This window comes from Tetrao urogallus, assembly GCF_951394365.1.
Source record: "Tetrao urogallus genome assembly, chromosome: 15".
NCBI lineage: Eukaryota > Metazoa > Chordata > Aves > Galliformes > Phasianidae > Tetrao > Tetrao urogallus.
Genome location: NC_136828.1, coordinates 8,056,293 through 8,075,403, shown reverse-complemented (window position 1 = coordinate 8,075,403; position 19,111 = coordinate 8,056,293). Strand labels below are relative to the sequence as shown.

At 50.8% G+C, this 19,111-nt stretch overlaps 1 protein-coding gene across 1 annotated transcript; it reads left to right on the top strand.

The window, feature by feature from the left end:
* Positions 1-534: 534 nt before the first annotated feature.
* Positions 535-18,433, top strand: USP31 (ubiquitin specific peptidase 31; the record flags this gene model as incomplete). The annotated part of the gene is made up of 16 exons (XM_079542843.1): positions 535-1,134; positions 6,351-6,488; positions 6,926-7,014; positions 8,112-8,204; positions 8,855-8,990; positions 9,487-9,631; positions 10,411-10,594; positions 11,083-11,194; positions 11,772-11,866; positions 12,358-12,435; positions 12,940-13,069; positions 14,316-14,435; positions 14,600-14,825; positions 15,591-15,749; positions 16,216-16,368; positions 16,881-18,433. 16 exons carry the CDS (start codon positions 535-537, stop codon positions 18,431-18,433), a joined length of 4,011 nt encoding a protein of 1,336 aa, XP_079398969.1.
* Positions 18,434-19,111: the final 678 nt, after the last annotated feature.

Genomic DNA, 19,111 nt, shown 5'->3' with positions numbered 1-19,111 from the left:
TCAGGCTCGGCGCTTCGCGGAGTTCCACCGCGCACAGCCGCGATCCGACGCTCCCGCCCGCTGCGGCGTTAACCCAGCGCTTCCCTCTCCCGCCCCATTTAATGCCGTCGAACGGCGTTTTTTTCCCGAGAAAACCGCATCGCCCCTCTCGCGCCCCTCACCTCGCCCGTCCGGGCCCGAGGGGGCCATGCTGCTCCCGGCCCCGGCGCCGCTCGGATGGCGCTGCGGGCGCCCGCCCCGGCACTACCCCGCCCGCCCGCCCCCGGCCCGCCCCCGGCCCGCCCCCGCCGCACTCCGCGGGCGCCGAGCGCCGCCAGCCGGCAGAGGGGTGGAGACCCGCCGCGCGCGTGGCCCGCCTTGCCCTCAGTAAAGGTGGCGGCGCGGCGTCAGCCCAAAGCGGGGATGGCGGGGCGGTCATGTGACGCCGCGCCCCGCCCCGCCCGCCGCATGGCGGCGCCGTGAGGCGGCTGCGGGCCGCGCGCGGAGCGGGCCTGGCCGGGCGGGTCGTGGGGATGCGCGCGGCGCCGCCCGGCCATGTCGCGGGTGAGCGGCCCCGGGCCGGCGGGCAGCGCCAAGGAGAAGCGCTCCTTCAGCAAGCGGCTCTTCCGCGGGAGGGCGGCGGGCGGCGGCGCGGCTCCCGCACCGGCCGCCGCCGCCGCCGCCGCCGCCGCCTCCTCCTCCCCGTCCGCGGCGCCGGGGCGGTCGCTCGGCGGCTTCATGAGCCGCGTGCTGAAGACCCTCTCCACGCTCTCGCACTACAGCAGCGAGCCCGAGCCCCGCGGCCCGCAGGCCCCGCGCCTGCCTCCGCCGCGAGCCGCCGGCGGCCTGGGCAGCTGCCTCCCGCCGGGCCCGCCGCGCCGCCCCGAGCCCCCGCCGCCCGAGCGCGGCTCCGAGGCGGTGCCCGGCGTGGCGGGGCTGCGCAACCACGGCAACACCTGCTTCATGAACGCCATCCTGCAGTGCCTCAGCAACACCGAGCTGTTCGCCGAGTTCCTGGCGTTGGAGCAGTTCCGCGGCCCCGCGGAGCCCGGCCCGCCGCCCCCCGCACCCGGCGAGGTGACGGAGCAGCTGGCGCAGCTGGTGCGGGCGCTCTGGACGCTGGAATACACCCCGCAGCACAGCCGCGACTTCAAGGTGAGGCGGGCAGAGCCGCCGCGGTGCGGCCCTGCGCTTCTGCTCGGCGGGAGCGGGCCTCGGGCCTGGGCGCGGTTCGGTGGCCGGGCCGCTGCCGTGCGTCCGCGTCTCGGTGCGAGGAGCCCGCGCCGGAGGCCCGGCGGCGTCGCGCTGCTTCCCACGTGCCGGGCCGCGGTTAGGCTGACGCTGAAGGAACGGGTTCTCTCCCGCGCCGCTCCGCGTCCCACCCGTACCTGGGCGCTCCCACCGTTGTACGTGGAAGGTTTGTTGCCGCTTTGGGTGCGTTTGGAATGCTCGTGGCTGCCCCTCAGGAGGAGCGGAAGCCCCGGACCCGGTGGGGCAGCCAGCCTGTTGATTTCCACTACACGGTGAAGCCACCGGCGGCTCTGTGCCTGATGCTGGAGGTGCCCGTTTTGCTGTTTCATGCCTGTCGTGCCGTGGTGGCTTGCTGCTGGCATGGGAGGGGGCCCTGAGCCCTCTGTCCCACCGTCGTGCTGCTGGGGCATTGCGGGCTCTGCCCCTGGCTCTGACTAGCACAGAGCCCTGCAGCAGGTACACTCTGCAATTGGGTCAGAGGCACCCTGTTGGAAAAAGGAGGCCCAGCATCTGGTGAGGAGCATGAGGTGCTACCACCCACCCCATGGCTCTGCTGAAGCCACCCCCCAACTTGTGAGTGCTCCCTGGCAGCAGCAGGTGTGAATTTCTCATGGGTAATGATTAGAAGCTTGAGGAGGCAAAGCTATCTTTCCCCAGTACAGATATAAAGGGGAGAGCAGAGCAAGGCCAAGAAGTGCTATGTGCAGGCTTGGAGTAGAGGTGCCTGGATAGGGGTGGCAGAACAAGAAGGGAAGCAGAGCCATGTATTCAGCTCAACCTGCGTTCCAAGTTTTTCTAATTGCGGAACTTTCTTTGCCCAGTGGCTGCCATAACTGACAGCGAGTGCCTGCCTGGTCCGTGCTGGGAGAACTGGAGCCATCAGGCCCCCCAGCTGGGTCCCAAAGCCTCATGCTGGGGGTCTGGTGCAGGTGGGCCCCATGGCTGTGCCCAGAGTTAGCTCACAGTGACCTCAGCATTGAGGTGAGCGTGCAGCTGCTTCTCACTGGGGCAGTTACTTTCAGTAGTAAATGAATGCTTCTAAAGGCAATTCAGTAGCATGAACCTGCTATTAAATTCACTGTTGTTAATTAAAGCCTTCTTCAGCAGGTTTGCATGGTTTATTTAAAGGTGTAAACAAGAACCTTACATGTAAGGAAGGTGAAGGTTGGTGCTTTCGCTCTGGGAACTGCTGTTTTCCCCAGAGAATGTCCCTCAAAGCCTGTTTCTTTTCTGTTTGAAATGGTGAGAAGTGTTTTCAGGAGTTGTTCTGCACCTTCACTCCTTTGGCAGTACTTACTGACAGTCACATTTGCTGCTCACAAAGCTCTTTAGGCAGCGCTTAGCAGTAGGTGTGGGGGATTTTTTTGGTAGTGCTGTGTATAATGGGGTAAAGACAGTTTCTGATCTCGGAGTGCTTATTTGCAGGTGCTAAGCGCCTTTTAGGATACAGGATAAGTATTATCTGCTGGCTTGTTCTGACATCACAGGCTTTGTTCTTAGGGCAGAGAAGATGCTGCTTCAAGGGAAAGCCTCTCTGGGTCGTTCAGGATGGAGACCTTCGGGGCTGATGTGGAAGGGGCTGTGGGTGAGGGGCTGTTGTTCCTTCACGAACTTCCCAGGGGGAGATGTTCCACACTGAGGTAGAGGAGGCAGGTGCAGCTTTGGGCGACCTCCCCTCCGGCCTCGTACTCTTTCACAGTTGTTTGAGCAACCACTTTCTCCTGGTGTGCAGTGGTTTTTATTTTCCTGCCTAAACAGAACCGCTGCTTTCATAACTGGGGCCAGTATTGCAGCTCGCGCTTCCTTTTTCCCTTTGTGATGGTGTGACAATAGCAGCAAACACACATTGTGTCAGCAATAGCTGTGCTTGGGGCCCGTTGTTTGCAGGGCACCGTCCCGCTCTCCCCCAGAGCTCTGTCCATCAGCTGCAGGGACAGAGTGCCCTTTGTGCCAGGAACAGGGGAGCTGCAGGGAGAGAACTTCTATTGAAACTTACTGGGCTTGAAAATTGTATACCCGTACCCAGATCCTCTGCTTTTGTCTTTCCTGCAGTTGTGGTCTCCTGTGGATGGTGAAGTTATTTGCTGTTCTGAGGCTTTCCTCATCACTAGGCCGGCTGCACACCAGAGCACTCTGATGTTCTCCAGGGCCCTGCTGTACTTGTGCTGCCCCGGTTTCTTTTCCTGCCCTACAAGATGAAACTGCCTGTAGTGTGTACAGCAAATACAGCAGAGCCATAGGAATGGGATGGAGTTGGATTATCAGAATTAGATCTGGACCAAAAGCAAATCCCTGTTAGTGGAACAGGGATTATTGTGCCAAGTAAATATTGCCTTTTCCATTTTTTTTTTTTTTTTTTTTTTTTTTTTTAAACCTCAGTAACAATTAATAGTGTGTAACTTAGTTTTACAATGCTGGTGTTTAGGAAAGCTCTTGATGTAAATATTGTGCTTGGGATGAGTGGTCCATTGGCTGTGTTTCATTTCTGTGGGATTCTGAATGTCTGCAACCTGTGGAGCAGCTCCTATGGACACAGCCAGTCCTTGGCCCCCTGCTCTGAGAGAGGAGGGCAGTGGTGCTTGGGTCCCCTCTGCTGTGACCTGGCCCCATGGTTCCCATGTTTCTGGAGCGGGCAGAGCTGGGTGCTGTGGGGCCTTGAGGTGCTTGCCCCAGTTCAGCCCCTGTTCTGCTGTTGGCATTGCCCATCCCTCCTTCCAGCTGCAGTCCCTGTGTTCCTGCTGTGTGGTTCCACTGCCCTGTGTCTGGGTGGCTCTCCTGGCTGCTGTGCCCTCTGCAGCAGGTTTGTGCCAGCATTGGGTCCGTGCCCCCCATGGTGGGTCCAGGACCCCCACTGACCATGGGTAGCCTGTGGCTTTGGCTCTGTCCCCAGGGCTGTGGATGGCTGCCAGGTTGGAGCCATTGTTTCCCAGGTTTTGCTTTCCCTGGAGGGGAAATCTTTCTTTGAGAGGGGAAGTTGCCATGTTTGTGTGTGTGACCTCTTCGTGAGGTGTCTGTTTAGAAGCTACCCAAACACAAAGCTGTCTGTGGGATTTAAAAACAACACAATCTCTGCCCAAGCCCAACTTCACAATGTTCAATGACAGACAAATAATAGGCTCTTTCCTGCTCACGTGTGTCATTGTTTCAGGGCTGTCACGAGCCAGTTCCATCCGTCCGTGTCCACAAACCTTTCAACAGCTGCTTCCTACCAGAGGCACACTGGAAAACAGCGGGCTGACATTTTCCCTTCAGTCATCTTTGCCACCTGGAAGAAAAACAGCAGCAAAGGAGTGTCCGGTGGTTCAGCTATGCTTGGCTTTGTTTATGGCATCTATTTAGAGCAATAGATGATTAAAGTTTCATTGGGCTGATAAAAACGATAATGCATCTTTGCTGTAAATCAGCTTTGTGGACAGACAGGGACTTGTTTGATTGTGGGGAGCTTGTATTAGGGGGCTGGATATCTGCAGTCAACACAAATTATGATTTCCCCTTTCTCTCTTCTAGTAGTTCTGCTTCCATTCAGGGTTTCTGAGCTCTGGGAGGATTTCATCCTGTTGGCTGAGGGTGGTGGGTCCCCAGAGCCCATTCCCACACTGCTGCTCACAGCTGGAGCAGCTGCACTGCCCTGTGAGATGGAGCCTGGTGGGATGTGCCACCTCTGCCTGCAGCTCAGATTAGGGGCAGGGGATTAAAGGCCAGGAGGTTGGTGGATGTGCTGTTCTTAATGTGTTTTTATGCATGTTTAAACCATTTGCTTCTTAACTCTGTATTTGCAGCCAGTCACAATTGCTGCTGCTGTATTGCACTGTTCAAGCAAGAACAAATCTGCTTGTACCAATGGCAGCAGGAAGCAGGAGGAGCACTGGGAGCATGCTGCTGGTGCTGGTTTGGGAGCACAGACTGCAACCTGCAGGCAGCCCTTGGTGCACACAGGATCCAGCACCCAGGTCTTTGCCAGAGCCACGCCAGTGGTGCTGGGAAGGGGCAGTGAGAAATCAGTCCTTGCTTGAAGTCCAGAGCTCCTTGGCACTCAGGGTGCTCTTAACTTCAGCCCTGTCCGGAGTGGAATGGCCAACCCTGTGTGGAGTGGCTGTTCCCTGGACACTGCTCACTGCTTTAGCACCACGTTGGTATGTTTGAGCTGCTAGGGTGCTGGCCCTTGTGCCTGCAGGGACAGGAAATCCCCTGTCAGAAGGGCATGCACATGTGTAATGAGAGCAGATTATTTCTGTTCTCCCTTATTTTGCTGCCTTGAGGCAGGTGGACGGATTATAGAGGATAGAGAATATATGTCTGTCAGTCCTTCCCTGTCTTTCTCATCACCCCTCCCTTCCGATGACCCCATTTTTAGAGGGATAAAGCAAGCAGCCCATCCCCCTTTCTCAAATCTGTTGTGAAGTCTGATTAGAGAAATGAAGGAGGTTTGTGGTGGGCATGCAGCACATCTGGTGCTGCCAGGGTGCAGGGCTGCTCTGCCTTTGTGCTGCAGATGCCTGGTGCCAGCATTGTGTCACTTTGATGCTCCCTGTGTCCCTGAAGAAGCAGAAAAAGCTGTTTTTTATTTTTCTCTGCAGCAGGGGCTGCTTTCTCCTCAGTTTGTAACTTTCCAGGGTCAGCTCATCATGTCCTGTTATTTTGGAGAGCATTCAGTCTGGGTGCCTTGTGGTGGTGCACGGTTCCCGTCCCCTGGGTCTGTCCCAGTGCTGTAGGGAAGGTGAAAGTGAGATCAAGGGGCTGCAGCACAGGAAGCACCTCCTGATGCTGATTGCTTATGGTGAAAGATGATTCCAAGCCTTCTGACTTCTGCATGGGGAGGAAGAGGCACGTGTGGCTTGGCTGAGGCTCAGCACAAATGTCAGCATTGCGAAAGGTGTCCTGGAGCTGCAGGGCAGGGGCAGACTTGTGGAAGTGCAGACTTTTGTTGCTGGTGAATTTTCAAGCCATTCCCATTTGCGTCCGGAAGAAAAAGAGATTTGAGCAAATCCCTTGGGCGTGCTGCTGCACTCCTGAGATGGCTTTTCTGGAAATTCAAGTGTAAATTACATCCTCCGACTCTTGAAAGCTTATCCGGAGTAGTGCCAGTTGTCTTACTGCATGCAGTCTCTGTTCCTCTGCAGAACATTGTGTCCAAGAATGCCATGCAGTACCGTGGGAATGCCCAGCACGATGCGCAGGAGTTCCTGCTCTGGCTTCTGGACAGAGTCCACGAGGATCTGAACAACGTGGTGAATTACAGCGGCGTGCCTCCTCTCAAGGTAAGAAACGCTGCTGTGAGCCTACATGGGAGATCAGCTGCTGCTTTGCTCTTCAAATCAAATCTGCCTGTTGGCGCCTGAACTCCGATGGTTCAAATGAGACAAAAGCTTGGGTTCAAATACTGTTTGTTTCTGTCCCTGTGAATGTGGCTAGCTGTTTCAGTAATCCCTGGCACGGGCTCCCTGACGCAACCCTTAGAGAATGCTGACACGCAGAGGAAACGCTGCCAGCCTTGCATCTGGTGCAGGACCCCTGCCTGTCGTGCAGTCACGGGGCCCTGACAACCTGTGTGGGCAGAGAGCACTGCTTAAAAATCTTGGACACTTTCCTGATGTTTCTGGTCAGGGAGGGCACAGATTTGGCTGGGAGTACTGGAGTCAGCTGGAGCACACCTACACGCTTGGCTATGCTTCTGGGGTTTCTTCTTTTCTTTTAGCCACCACTGGAGGATGATGTGCTCCTTGAGGGACCAGCCTTTCCCATCAGTAGTACTTTCGTGCAGGAACTCTTTCAAGCCCAGTACAGGTATGACATTTTGTAAATTCTGAGGCATTATTACACGCAGTAGTGACCCCAGTTTAATTTTACTCTGACGCTAGCTCACAGTACAATTGGGACTGCTAACAGATGTTTCTGAATTTTTGCTGAATAAAAGTTGAACTAGAAACTTTCACCAGAAGGAAGAGAGAGAGAGTTTGATTACTTTAAATTTGGTATATTCTACAGTATGCACCCCTTTGCCACCTGCCCTGATGTGTCCTGAAAACAAGGCAGTGCTTAACAGAGCAAAGGCCCGGGGTGCTCACTGCTGTGAAGCTCACCCTGCCTGCTCAGAGGCAAGAGGCTGCAGCAAAGCGCAGAGATGCCTGGAGGCTGCTGGAAAGTTGCAGATGGATCCCAGGCACCTTGCCGGGTTCTTGTTATCTGGAGCTTGAGAATCCTGAGTTGAATCCTTCAGTGTCCCTTCAGGTTATTTCCTGTGAGTTTCTCATACTTCTGGGAAGTGAGCTTTCTAATTTCAGAACCAGTGCAGAACTAATTCCAGTGTTCCTCAGTGTCTTGTATCTGTGCTGCTGTAGGAACTTGAATTACTGGGCATTCTCCCCAGTGCTTGCCAGGTTTTCTTCTACAAAGGAGAAACTTTGTGTAATGTAAAACACTGGCAGTGCAAGGTGCAGGTTGATTTGGAAGGAGATGTGTTGTTGGGATTTGTCCTCTTCTGAGTAAGAGATCTTTGCTCCTGCAGTGCTGACTGTCACAGTCTCCTTCCCATCACTTCACCTCTCTTCAAAGAGAAAATCCTTTCAGGTCTTTCACACTGGAGCTGCTGTTGGTGAATTATTAATCTTGGAGTGATGCTTATTCAAAGCCCAATTCAGTGTCTTGAGTGAAGTCTTTTCCTTGCATGCCCTGTAATGAACTTTCAAGCTAATTACTTTGAAATGATCTAGAAATTCAGTACCCTTCTCTTACAGGAATTATGTCTGTTCTGTCTCTGTGCCAAGCCGCTTTGTATGGAGGAAGAAAAGTGTGACACGTGGGGTTGGTTATTTGTGATGTGATCATTGATCTGTTCCTGATGAAACGGTGTATAACTGTTCTGTTACTGGTGTTTGTACCAGGTCCTCTCTGACGTGTCCTCATTGCCAGAAGCAGAGCAACACCTTTGACCCTTTTCTTTGCATCTCTCTGCCGATTCCTTTGCCTCACACACGGTATGTGGCATTGTCTTGAAGTATGTGTTGCCTGTTTTCCCCCGTAGCAATGAGGCACCTGTTTATACAATGGGTACTTGAGCTCTGCAGCTCCTTTATGTGACACTATGGATGCAGTTCAAGAAGCAACGGAACAAAAGAATTGAAAGAAGATACTAAATAGGAAGATGTCCTGTTTGGTTCAAAATCCCTGTTCCACTGCTAAGTGGAGGCTGAGTGGGCTTTCCAGGGGAAGTTTCCTTGTAGGCTCAATTCTCCATTGTGTACTTTAGAGGTATTACTTTTGGTATTGTTGGAGGCAGGACTTAGTTTTAAGAAACAACTTGGAAGAGCTGTCCTTGTGGTTGTGGCAGCAGCTCTCTGAGTGCACTAAGTTGTTCCTCTGAACTGACCTGTTACAGGATCCTTGCTGGAAAATTGGATTGTTTTACAAGAGGGTTTTACTTTTAACTTTGTGCATCTTTTTTTTCAAAGCTTCCTGCTTTTAGGAACAACTAACAGCAGCGTATATAGTAAAAGAGGTCTTTGGAAGTCAAATAAGTTTGTGTCGCCCCACAGCTGCAGCCGGGGTGCCTCTGGTCAGGCTGGCCTCCTCTGGGTGCTGTAAAGCCTGTGCCTGAGGTCCTGTGACCTGTCTGTGCTCTCTGCAGGCCACTCTATGTCACTGTGGTGTACCAGGGGAAGTGCTCCCACTGCATGCGCATCGGGGTGGCTGTACCCATCGCTGGGACGGTGGCCAGGCTGCGGGAGGCTGTGTCCTCAGAAACCAAGATACCCACTGAGCAGGTAAGGGCTGGTCTTGCCTGAGTTCTCCTGCTAAAGGAGGCCAATACCGTGGCATTCATCCTGTGTGCAAGTAGTGTTGGATGTGTAGAATTGCAACTTGCAACCCATAGCAGTATGGTGATATCCTGGATCCTGCTTTTTCCTGTGGGTTGACTTCTTGAAATCTAGTGATGCTAGGATCACCTCCTGTGCAGACTTTGCACTATCCTGCCTGATAACCCCATGGTTCCTATGTATCAGGGAACTGTTGGGCACCTATGGGCACAGGAAGTGTTCCAAGAAGGCTGTCAGATCCCACCAAACCCCCTGCATGCTGCCGTTGCCTTGTCTTCTATTCTGTGACTGCCTTCTTGCCTGCACCTTGCTCTGGGCCAGCACATGGATACTTTGAGGAATGCACTCTGCAGCAGGCAGCCCATGCTGAGAGAGAGATGGGGCAGCTCAGCAGGACTCGACTAGGGTGGCTTCATGGGTTTTTTGCTTCTGCTGGCTCTAGATTGTGCTGACGGAGATGTACTACGATGGGTTTCATCGTTCCTTCTGTGACACTGATGACTTGGACACAATTCATGAAAGTGACTGCATTTTTGCCTTTGAGACCCCGGAAATATTTAGGCCTGAGGGTATCCTTAGTCAGAGAGGTAAGTGGAGATCACTGGTTTGTGCCCACCCCAGGTGATTGGATGAGAGAGGTTTGATTTTTGGAAGAGAGCTTACTCAATAATTTATGTCCTACAAATAGTCAATTCTCTGGTGTATTGATTTCAGCTCGGGCTTTGTCCAGTCTTATTCCAGTAGGTGTAATGGTGGTGCCAGCTGGGAGGTTATCAAGAAGTGATGTACATGACTGTCTTCCTCTTCCTGGGCTTGTTCTGCAGGCCTGGCTGGCTTAATTCAATATCTGTTTAGTTTTCTTTTAAAGGTCTTCTAAGGACCAGATCAAGACACCAAAATCATGTTATTTAAAATCAGATTGTCAATGATGAATGAACAGGCTCAGGAATGAGCAAGCACTTTTCTCTATTAAAGCTCAAGAAATGCAGTTTTTTTCTATCTCCCTCTCAGAGAAAGGGAGTAATTGCATCCTGGGTGGACAGAGGGTAATCAAAGGTAAATTTTCCTATTGAATGTAACAAGCAGAATTTCTGTCACTTCAGCTTTTCATGCAGGCAGACAAGCTTATGAGTATTTGCACAAATTACTGTGAAAAATCAGTTAGGTGAGCACTTGCATCTAATTTATCTCTATAAAGAAGTAGTCACCATGAAAAGCAACTGCTCTTTGAAGCCTTTGTGTTAGTGTAATAAAAATAGTGAGTCTCTATTCCATACTGACCTGCTCCCTGATGCCCAGAGAAGGTTCCCCAGAGGGACACACATTGTAAATGACATAATGAAGTAATTCATTTCTACTTCTTCAGGAATACATGTGAACAATAACCTGAATAACTTAAAATATGGCACTGAACACTCACGAACAGTATCATACTCTCAAGGAACTGTGGTGTCTGGAAAACTGGAACAGTCCTCTACTAGACAAGGAGCAAATGACAAGATTGTCTTGCTGGTGTGTAATAGAGCGTGCACTGGACAGCAGAGCAAAAGGTGAGTGCCACGTTCCCTGTCAGGTTGACTGTTGTGGCTGTTGCCCAAATGACCTGTGTTTTCCTCACTGAATAGTGAAAACACAAGGTGCAGCAGGGCCAGTTCACATTCCTAGCTTCCATGAAGAGTTAAATATACTGATCAAAACCCATTAATGAATGCAGCAAATCTTCCTGATTTTGAGTTTAATATGGCCTAGTGTTACTGAGAGGATGGTGAGCCGATCAAGATGTGTGACCTGCTGGGGAGCCACATGTTTTGGGAGACAGCAGGCGTGTCTGTGTTCAACAACAGCTGGAGATTTTGAGTGCATTCGGGTGGGGGAGAGCAAGAAGTGATCTTGGCAAAGCTGTACAGAATGCCTTGTTTCTGAGGAGTTTCTGTAGGAGCAGAGTGGGGAGCATTGTGGCTCTGTCCTAGTGTGGGGTCTGGGTTGCTGAAAAGGATGATCTTTTAATTTCTTCCTCAAATGCTTGTCTGTTCTCTAGGTTTGGCTTGCCCTTTGTGCTGCATTTGGAAAAAACAATTGCTTGGGATATTCTGCAGAAGGAAATCTTGGAGAAGATGCAGTATTTCCTGCGGCCTGCAGCCTGTTTGCAGGTGAGGCATATGGCTCAGTTTCTATGGCGTGTCCTGTGCTGTGTGATGACCTGATCAGGAAACCTCGTTGCTGGAAGCAATGCACGTGCTGTGCTGATGCCTTCCCATGTTTGTTTTTGCAATAATGTCCAAGTCGCTTATACTTTTGTCTGCTTTGCTGAGCGTTCCAGCTAAGAGTAAACTGGTCAGGTGAAGAAATTACATGCTTCACTTCCTTCCTTACCCCTAAGAGGCACTTGAGAAATAAGTGCTGCTATCTGCACTGGAAATCCCCTGGCTGGTGGTGCTTGCCTTAAGGAAAGCTGCAGAGTTTGCTTAGTGGTTGCGTGTTTCTGCTGAGAGCTCCCTCTGTGCAGTGATGAGAAGGGACAGCTTGTCTGGTCGCTGCAGGGGGGAGGTCTGGGGCATGGAATATTAGCTGCTGTCTGCATAGCTGCCCTCTGCTAGCTGCCTGGCATAGCTGGATCTTGGGCACTCGTGTAAAATGCGTTCTGAGTTAAACTCACTGTCTGCTTATGTTGGGAGCAAGTTAACTTGTACTGGAGTCATTCACGTGGCTTCTGCTGTCTTGCTGCAGGTCTGCCCATTCAGCTTGCGAGTGGTCAGTGTTGTGGGCATAACGTATTTGCTACCTCAGGAGGAGCGGCCCCTCTGCCATCCAACAGTGGAAAGGTAGGTGGTGCTGCTCCTCCTGGGCGGGGAGAGGTTTGTCAGCTGGGAGCTGGAATGCAGGCACAGCGGAAGGGGCAGTCCTGGTGCAGATGCGTGCAGGGAAACAGAAGCAGAGGAATAGCTGGGTGTCCTCAGGGAGTTGTCAGGATTGCCATCTTGCCATCTGGAATCTGTCCTCACAAATGGAGAAGAGAATGAAAGCATCCCCCACGTTTGTTTTTTTTTTTTCTTGACTATTCTTCAGAAGATTTTTTTTTCTGGATGCTTGTTTTGTAAATAAACATGCATTCATTTCCAGAACTAAGCACTTAAGTAAATACAGTTCTCTCTTTGCCAAGCTTTTTGCTGTGTGAATTCCTTTTCTCCTTTTAAACTTGATCTGGGTGGCAGTGAGGAAGGCGAAGAGCAAAGGGAGACAAGTTATATATGTATGGAAGATAATGTAGGTGTTAGATTCCAAGATGCTCTAACTTGTGTCTGTTCTTCTCCAGGGCATTGAAGTCGTGTGGACAGGGGGGCACTGCTCATGTGAAATTAGTCGTAGAATGGGACAAAGAAACTAAAGATTTGTAAGTATGAAATAGAAAGCTGTGAAGTGTTTTGACCTCTGGCCTCTGGCCAGATCACACTGTGAACTGAATCTCTCAGCACACACCAGACCTCAGAACCAGCATCCATGCCCTGGCTGCTGTTGGTGGGGGCAGGTGGAGGTTGTACATGCTGGGTTTGCTCTGGCCTCAGAGCCTTTTGCTCTGTAGCTGGGGTTCTGAATTACGGAGCTTGTGTCTCACTTGTGGCTCCTTCCCTCAGGAATTATATTCACTTGAGATATTCTGTGGGCTGTGAGCAGCGTTGTCTATCTGAGGTAAACTGCAGTACATGCCACTGAAGCAGTTTGCTCCTGTGTTCAGTTGTGTTCCTCTGGTGGGATCTCTTGCCAGGCAGTTCTTGCTCACGTGTAATAAGACAAATCCAGGAAAAAGCTGCTAATTCTACTTGTATTTCCACAATGGCTCAGTAGCAGCAGGGGAAGCAGGTGGCTGTGCTGGTAAAAATGTGTTGTATCTCTGCAGCTTGTTTGTGAACACAGAGGATGAGTATATTCCAGACTCTGAAAGCGTCCGCCAGCAGAGAGAGCTTCATCACCAACCTCAGACCTGCACTTTATCTCAGTGTTTCCAACTGTACACCAAAGAGGAGCAGGTAGGACCTGACTGTATGGCACCATGTCTCTGAATGTCTGATTGGTCTGTGTGCTGCCTGAATGCCATACTCAGCAGAGTAGCTGTTTTCTGCAAGTACTGATTTGTTGAGGCAGGAGAATAAATTTGTTAACACAGCACTAGTTAGCAGTCCTGCTAGCAGTTTTTCTGCAGTGAGGAGAAAGCTGAAGGCAGTAATGTTCCTTCTCCACCCCTGATGTTTATCGCTGCAGAACAGAAGTGCAAGTTCCTGTTTCTTCCTGTGATACAGCAGTGTCTTTTTCTGATGTATGGAGAAAGGATTAAAACACTGTGGCATCTTCATGGGAATGTGCTGCTCTGTCTTGGAGCAGTTATGCTCTCCCAGTCCTGAGTGAAGCAGCAGCAGGCTCGAGGCAGCCTGTGCTAAGCAGGGTCCTGCAGCACAGTCACCCAGGGACCGGACTCTAAGAGTGTGGCTGCTCTACTCCTCCAGCTCAGCTCTTGATGTGAGGAGGTGAAATGGGCAGAAGCAGTAGTGTGCCATGAGGCAGGCTTGAGATGGTTCTGATCCGGAGCGTGCAAGTGATCTGTGTCCCTTTGAGAGAGGTCTGTAACCTGCTGTAAAAAGAATTGGTCCCTGAGGTGGATTGTGGACCCCTGATTGAGCTTTAATTATTGTGGATCCCCTCTGGTCGCTTCTTTCAGAGGTGGAAGAAACATTGTTTGACAGCTTTATAGCTCTCTGCCTTCTGAATTTTCTGACCGTGGGGCTCTGGATGGAAGTGCTTGTCATGCCTGTGTCTTTGAAATGATACATTCTCCTTGGTGGACTGTGCAAATTTCTGCAGCTTGTAAGTCTGGGCCATTGGGACATAAGGAGTAAAAGGATTCTCAGAGGGCAGCATGGTGTCAGAGATGAAATTTGAAGTATGCCAGTATTCCTTTTGTTCAGATGTCTTTTCTGCTGCTATTTTTTTTTTTTTTTTTTTTTGTGAGGATAACTCTACTCAGGCCTCTTTTATTTTTTGTTCATTTCTAAGGGACTATGGGCTTTGAAAGGTGGAAATGAGTAATGTGCTCAGCAGCTATAGGTGAATTCTGCCTTGCTGTTTTGAAAGGTATTGTTGGGAGCCCTGAAGCTTGATGAATGCTGGAGGTAGTTGGGATTTGTGGGTCGGTGCCTGTGCTGAGCTTGGCCAGTGAAGAAGCAGTGGCTGCTGCCTTGGAACTTGAAACTAATACCAGCTCATGCCTCTTCCTTGTAGCTTGCCCCAGATGATGCATGGCGATGCCCACACTGCAAGCAGCTACAGCAGGGTAGCATCACACTGAGCCTCTGGACCTTACCTGATGTTCTCATCATACACCTCAAAAGGTTTAGACAGGTAAGTGATCCTGGAGGGCTGCTTGTTTAGCCACAGAGTGACCTGGCAAGAGCACCTCTTCAGCAGCACTGCTTGTTCCTGTGCATTTCTCTCCTGGTTTTTGTTTTCCCCATGGACAGTGGCCTTGCTGTCACTGCAGTTCATGCTGTCCTCTCTTTGCACAGGAAGGAGACCGAAGGATGAAACTTCAGAACATGGTTAAATTTCCCCTGAGTGGTTTGGACATGACCCCTCATGTTGTTAAGCGCAGTCAGAGTAGCTGGAGTCTGCCATCCCACTGGTCACCCTGGAGGCGACCTTATGGTCTTGGGAGGGATCCTGAGGACTATATCTATGACCTGTATGCTGTCTGCAATCATCATGGCACCATGCAAGGGGGACACTATACAGGCAAGTTTCCTGCAGTATAATGTCCTCTCAGAAAGAAAACAGTTATATTTTCTATTGTCTGTGGCTTCTTCCTCTTCTTCAACAAAATGACCTAGGTCAGCTCAGAAGGGCTCACTATGTAATACTGGAGGGGTAACTTTTATGACTGAGAAATGGCACAATGCCTTTAGACCCCGTAGATCCTACTGTACATTCATTTCTGCACTATTTTCCCTTGGGAGTAATATCACCGTGTTTCAAAAATGTTCTTTCCCATTTCTGTAGTTGCAAGAGACTATTATATATAAGCATTTGCACATTGCCTCTGTGCACAGCCCATTTTTGAATCCCTCTCTGCATTTTTCAATAGCTCTGTGGTGGTTATAGGATCTGTATGTCTTCAGTCAGCACAAAAAATGTACATGTTTGTAGTTCAGATGAATGCCTCTGGGCCACCTTGTCCTGGGTGGGCTCAGGCAGGAGGAGATTCACTAATGAAAGCAGTCTGCCACAAAGAACAGAACGTGAAATGAGTGAAACTACCCCAACTGGTGCTCTGTTCTGGGCAGCAATACTGAAGAAAGGGCATCCTGAAATGTGAGCTGTTTGTTGCATCTCAGGCTTCCTTCTTGCTAGTCAGGCTGGACGAGGATGTGTTACATGAATAAATCCATTCCTTTCATTCTCCTCTGAGTCCGTCAGAGCGCATAATTAAAGCACAACCTTATCATACAGCAAACTTGAGAGTTGTAGGAGTAAGGAAAGTAATGGTAATATTTCTCTCAGCATATTGCAAAAACTCGGTTGACGGCCAGTGGTACTGCTTTGATGACAGTGATGTTCAGCAGCTTTCTGAAAATGAAGTCTGCAAGCAGACAGCATATATTCTTTTCTACCAGAGACGCACAGCAATCCCATCATGGTCTGCTAACAGCTCTGTGGCAGGTAAGCCCTGTTGGCTTTGTTAGGAAGTGGTTATTGTTTGTTCTGCATAGAACTGAATAATTTCTCTGCCTGGCTCTGCTTATAGTTCAGCTCTCTGTCTCAGAGTTCACAGGGAGCTGGGATGAGTCCTCTGCTGTGCACAGGAGACATGGGAAGCTTCCCGTTGTTCTGCTCCCCCTACCTCTCTTTGCACAGTGTTCTTGTGGCAGCTCAAGGACTGTCCTGTCTGTGTGCTGTGCTGTTAATTCTTTTCATTCGCAGCATGCTGGGACAAGTGTAATTGTCTCTTTTGTTTGTGGCCATAACTATGTGTGAATAGAGACTTAACGCTTCTGTATCAGAATGCTGTGGCTACATGAGACAGGCCCAAATTGAAGCTGGTGCAGTACATGCCTGACACTGATCTTCCCAGGAGTTCATGTGTTCTGCATCTCCTGGCCTGATGTTTCTGTTCTATTCCTTGCAGGCTCCACAAGCTCCTCACTCTGTGAGCACTGGGTCAGCCGTCTTCCTGGCAGCAAGCAGCCCAGCATTGCTTCTGCAGCATCATCACGGCGTACGTCTCTGGCTTCGCTCTCGGAATCGGTGGAGCTGACTGGAGAAAGGAGTGAGGATGATGGTGTGTATTAACACTGAGGTGCACAGGGAGAAGGAGCTGAGCCAAAAAAAAATTCTCAGGCTGCCAGCCTTTCAATTCCAAGATGCCTAGGAGGGACAGTTCCTTTAGCAGCTGGGGAGGTGGACACTTGTTGAATCCTTTAGCTTTTGTGCAAGACAGTTGTGCCTCAGGCAGGCATGAAGAGACAAGTGCACAGTGTGGTGTAGTTGTGTCTGTCCGACTCGTTTAGGTTTAGGTTTTGAACTAAAAGAGGGAAGGGAGGAAATTCTTTACTTAGAGGTAGCAGCCCAGAGCTGTTGGTGCCCTATCCCAGGAGCTGCCCGAGGCTGTGGATGGAGACCCGGGCAGTCTGAATTTGTGGAGGGCAACCAGCCAAAGGCAAGCTGAGGGGACTTTAAAGTTTCTTCCAACTCAACCATTCTGTGACTCTGAAGTTGCACCTATGGAGGGGTGACATAAACTGACTGTGGGCTTGGCTTTAGTACTGATGGCATTGCTTTCTTGCTCTGCAGGAGGTTTTTCAACTCGGCCCTTTGTAAGAAGTGTCCAGCGTCAGAGCTTGTCATCCAGATCTTCTGTCACCAGCCCACTGGCCGTGAGTGAGAATGGTGTCAGGCCCTCGTGGTCACTCTCTGCAAAACTGCAGATGCGCTCCAACTCTCCATCGCGCTTCTCTGGAGACTCCCCTGTACACACCTCTGCTTCCACTCTGGAGAAGATTGGGGAGGCTGCTGATGATAAAGTCTCCACCTCTTGCTTTGGCAGCTTGAGGAATCTCTCTAGCAGCTACTTGGAGCCCTGTGATGGTGGCCGGCGAGAACATAAAGCAGCTCGCAGGGCCCCCTTGGCTGTCATGGAAGGGGCATTCAGGGAAGAGCCTGTTGTAAGGACATCGAGCTCAGATCTTTCAGATGGGCTTGGTAAGAGTTCTGAGCAGCCAGACAGGAGTCACCCTGCTTTGGACCCTTTTGATAACAACAATCAAATCGCCTTTGTTGATCAGAGTGATTCTGTGGATAGCTCTCCAGTCAAGGAGGTGAAAGCCCCCAGTGGGACAGGACTGGCTCCAGAGAAAGTGGAGGGAACCCTGAAGAAGGCTCACAGCTCCAAGGGAGCTTCTGAGTCAGACAGAATGAGGAAAGGAAGGACGGTCTTATCTACCCAAGAGACTAAAGTGTCTCGCTCTTCTCCTCCCCTCAAGAGTTCCCAGAAGGTTTCCCGGTCTAGGAGTAAGACCGATGCCTCTAGGGCCACTGGGCGACACGGGTCTCCTGCACCCACCCAGGCTAGGAAGGACCATAGCAAGTCCATAGCAAGTCACACCAAGTCTGAGGTGACTGTCCCATTGGCTCAACAGAAACAAAAGTCAGGTTCTTCTCCATCTTCCACAGCTGCCAAGAAAGCTGCATCAGGCTCATTGACTAAGGGCTCTTCTGCTGGGAAGAGCCGGACTTCAGAACGAAGCCTCAGCAGGGAGGGCTCTAAAATAAGCCTGGGGTCAGATAAAACAAGTGTTACCAGCAGTTCGAGAACAAGCTCCCCGCGGATCAGCCACTCCAGGAGTGACAGCAGGGCAGTAGACAGCAAGCACACGCGGAGCTCCTCTATGGCAAACCTGCGGTCTCCAAATGTTGGTATGCGTTCTGGTTTGAAGAGAGACAGCAAATCGGAGGAGAAGGGATTGTCTTTCTTTAAATCAGCCTTGAGGCAGAAAGAGACCCGTAGGTCAGCTGACCTGGGAAAGACAACGATGCTCTCAAAAAAGGCAGCGAGTGGCAGCTCCAAATCAGCCAGCAAAAACGCGCTGGAGGACAAATCTGAGAAAGGTGGTGTCCCACCAGCCTCCCAAACCAATGCCAACGTTACTGCAAAGGAAAAACATGTCCCAAAAGATGCCGCACCCAACAAACATTCTTTGCTGTCCAGCCGCAAGTCCAAGTCTTCCCTGCTAGATCCTGGAGCCCGGTCTCCTCCTTCCAGTGGCAAGCAGGCTGCAGACAAGCCACTGAAAAGGTTACCTTCCAGCATGCAGGTGTCTGTACGGCCTTCTATGGAACCTCAGTGAAATGCTGCAATCCAGGTGTCTTTTCTGCTGAGAAGCTAATTTATTCTGAGCTCTTGTTTTTTGGTTTTTTTTTTTTTTTGTTCATGTGCCTAATGTATGTTTTGAGGAGAAGTTAACTGCAAGTTGTTAAAGCGCCTTTTGATTCTGCCATCAAACCAAATAGCCACAGGCAGCCAGCACTGATGCAAGTAGGCTAGCTGGAGTCGTCACTGAACGTGAATGCAGCTGTCCCATAGCACTTGTACAGGAGTCTCTCTATAGAAAATGCATCAACTTCTTTCAGGCTCGAAGTCTGAAACCCAGTTGTACTGACACTGGTGTGCTTTATAGAGCTGTGAACTGATACTCCTTTAGTCTTGTTCTGAGCAGGCTGTTTCCACATCGGATTGCAGCCTTGTTCTGAGCTGGGAGGATGCGAAGGAAACCAGACAGAAGAGACTGCCGCTGCTTATGCTCTCTCTCAACCCTTTCTCCCTACTCCCTATCATTTTCAAGCTTTCTAAAGGGCAATATCTCAACACTAATGTTGTTTCTCAGGTATATACTCAGCCAGTATAGGAGGGACTAGCATTAGTGGATGGACAGAAAGGTACCTGTGTGTCTGCGTATGTGTGTCTTTATAATAGATACCATTCTTGCATTCCAACAGCAGAAAGATATTTTTTTTTCATAAAGTGT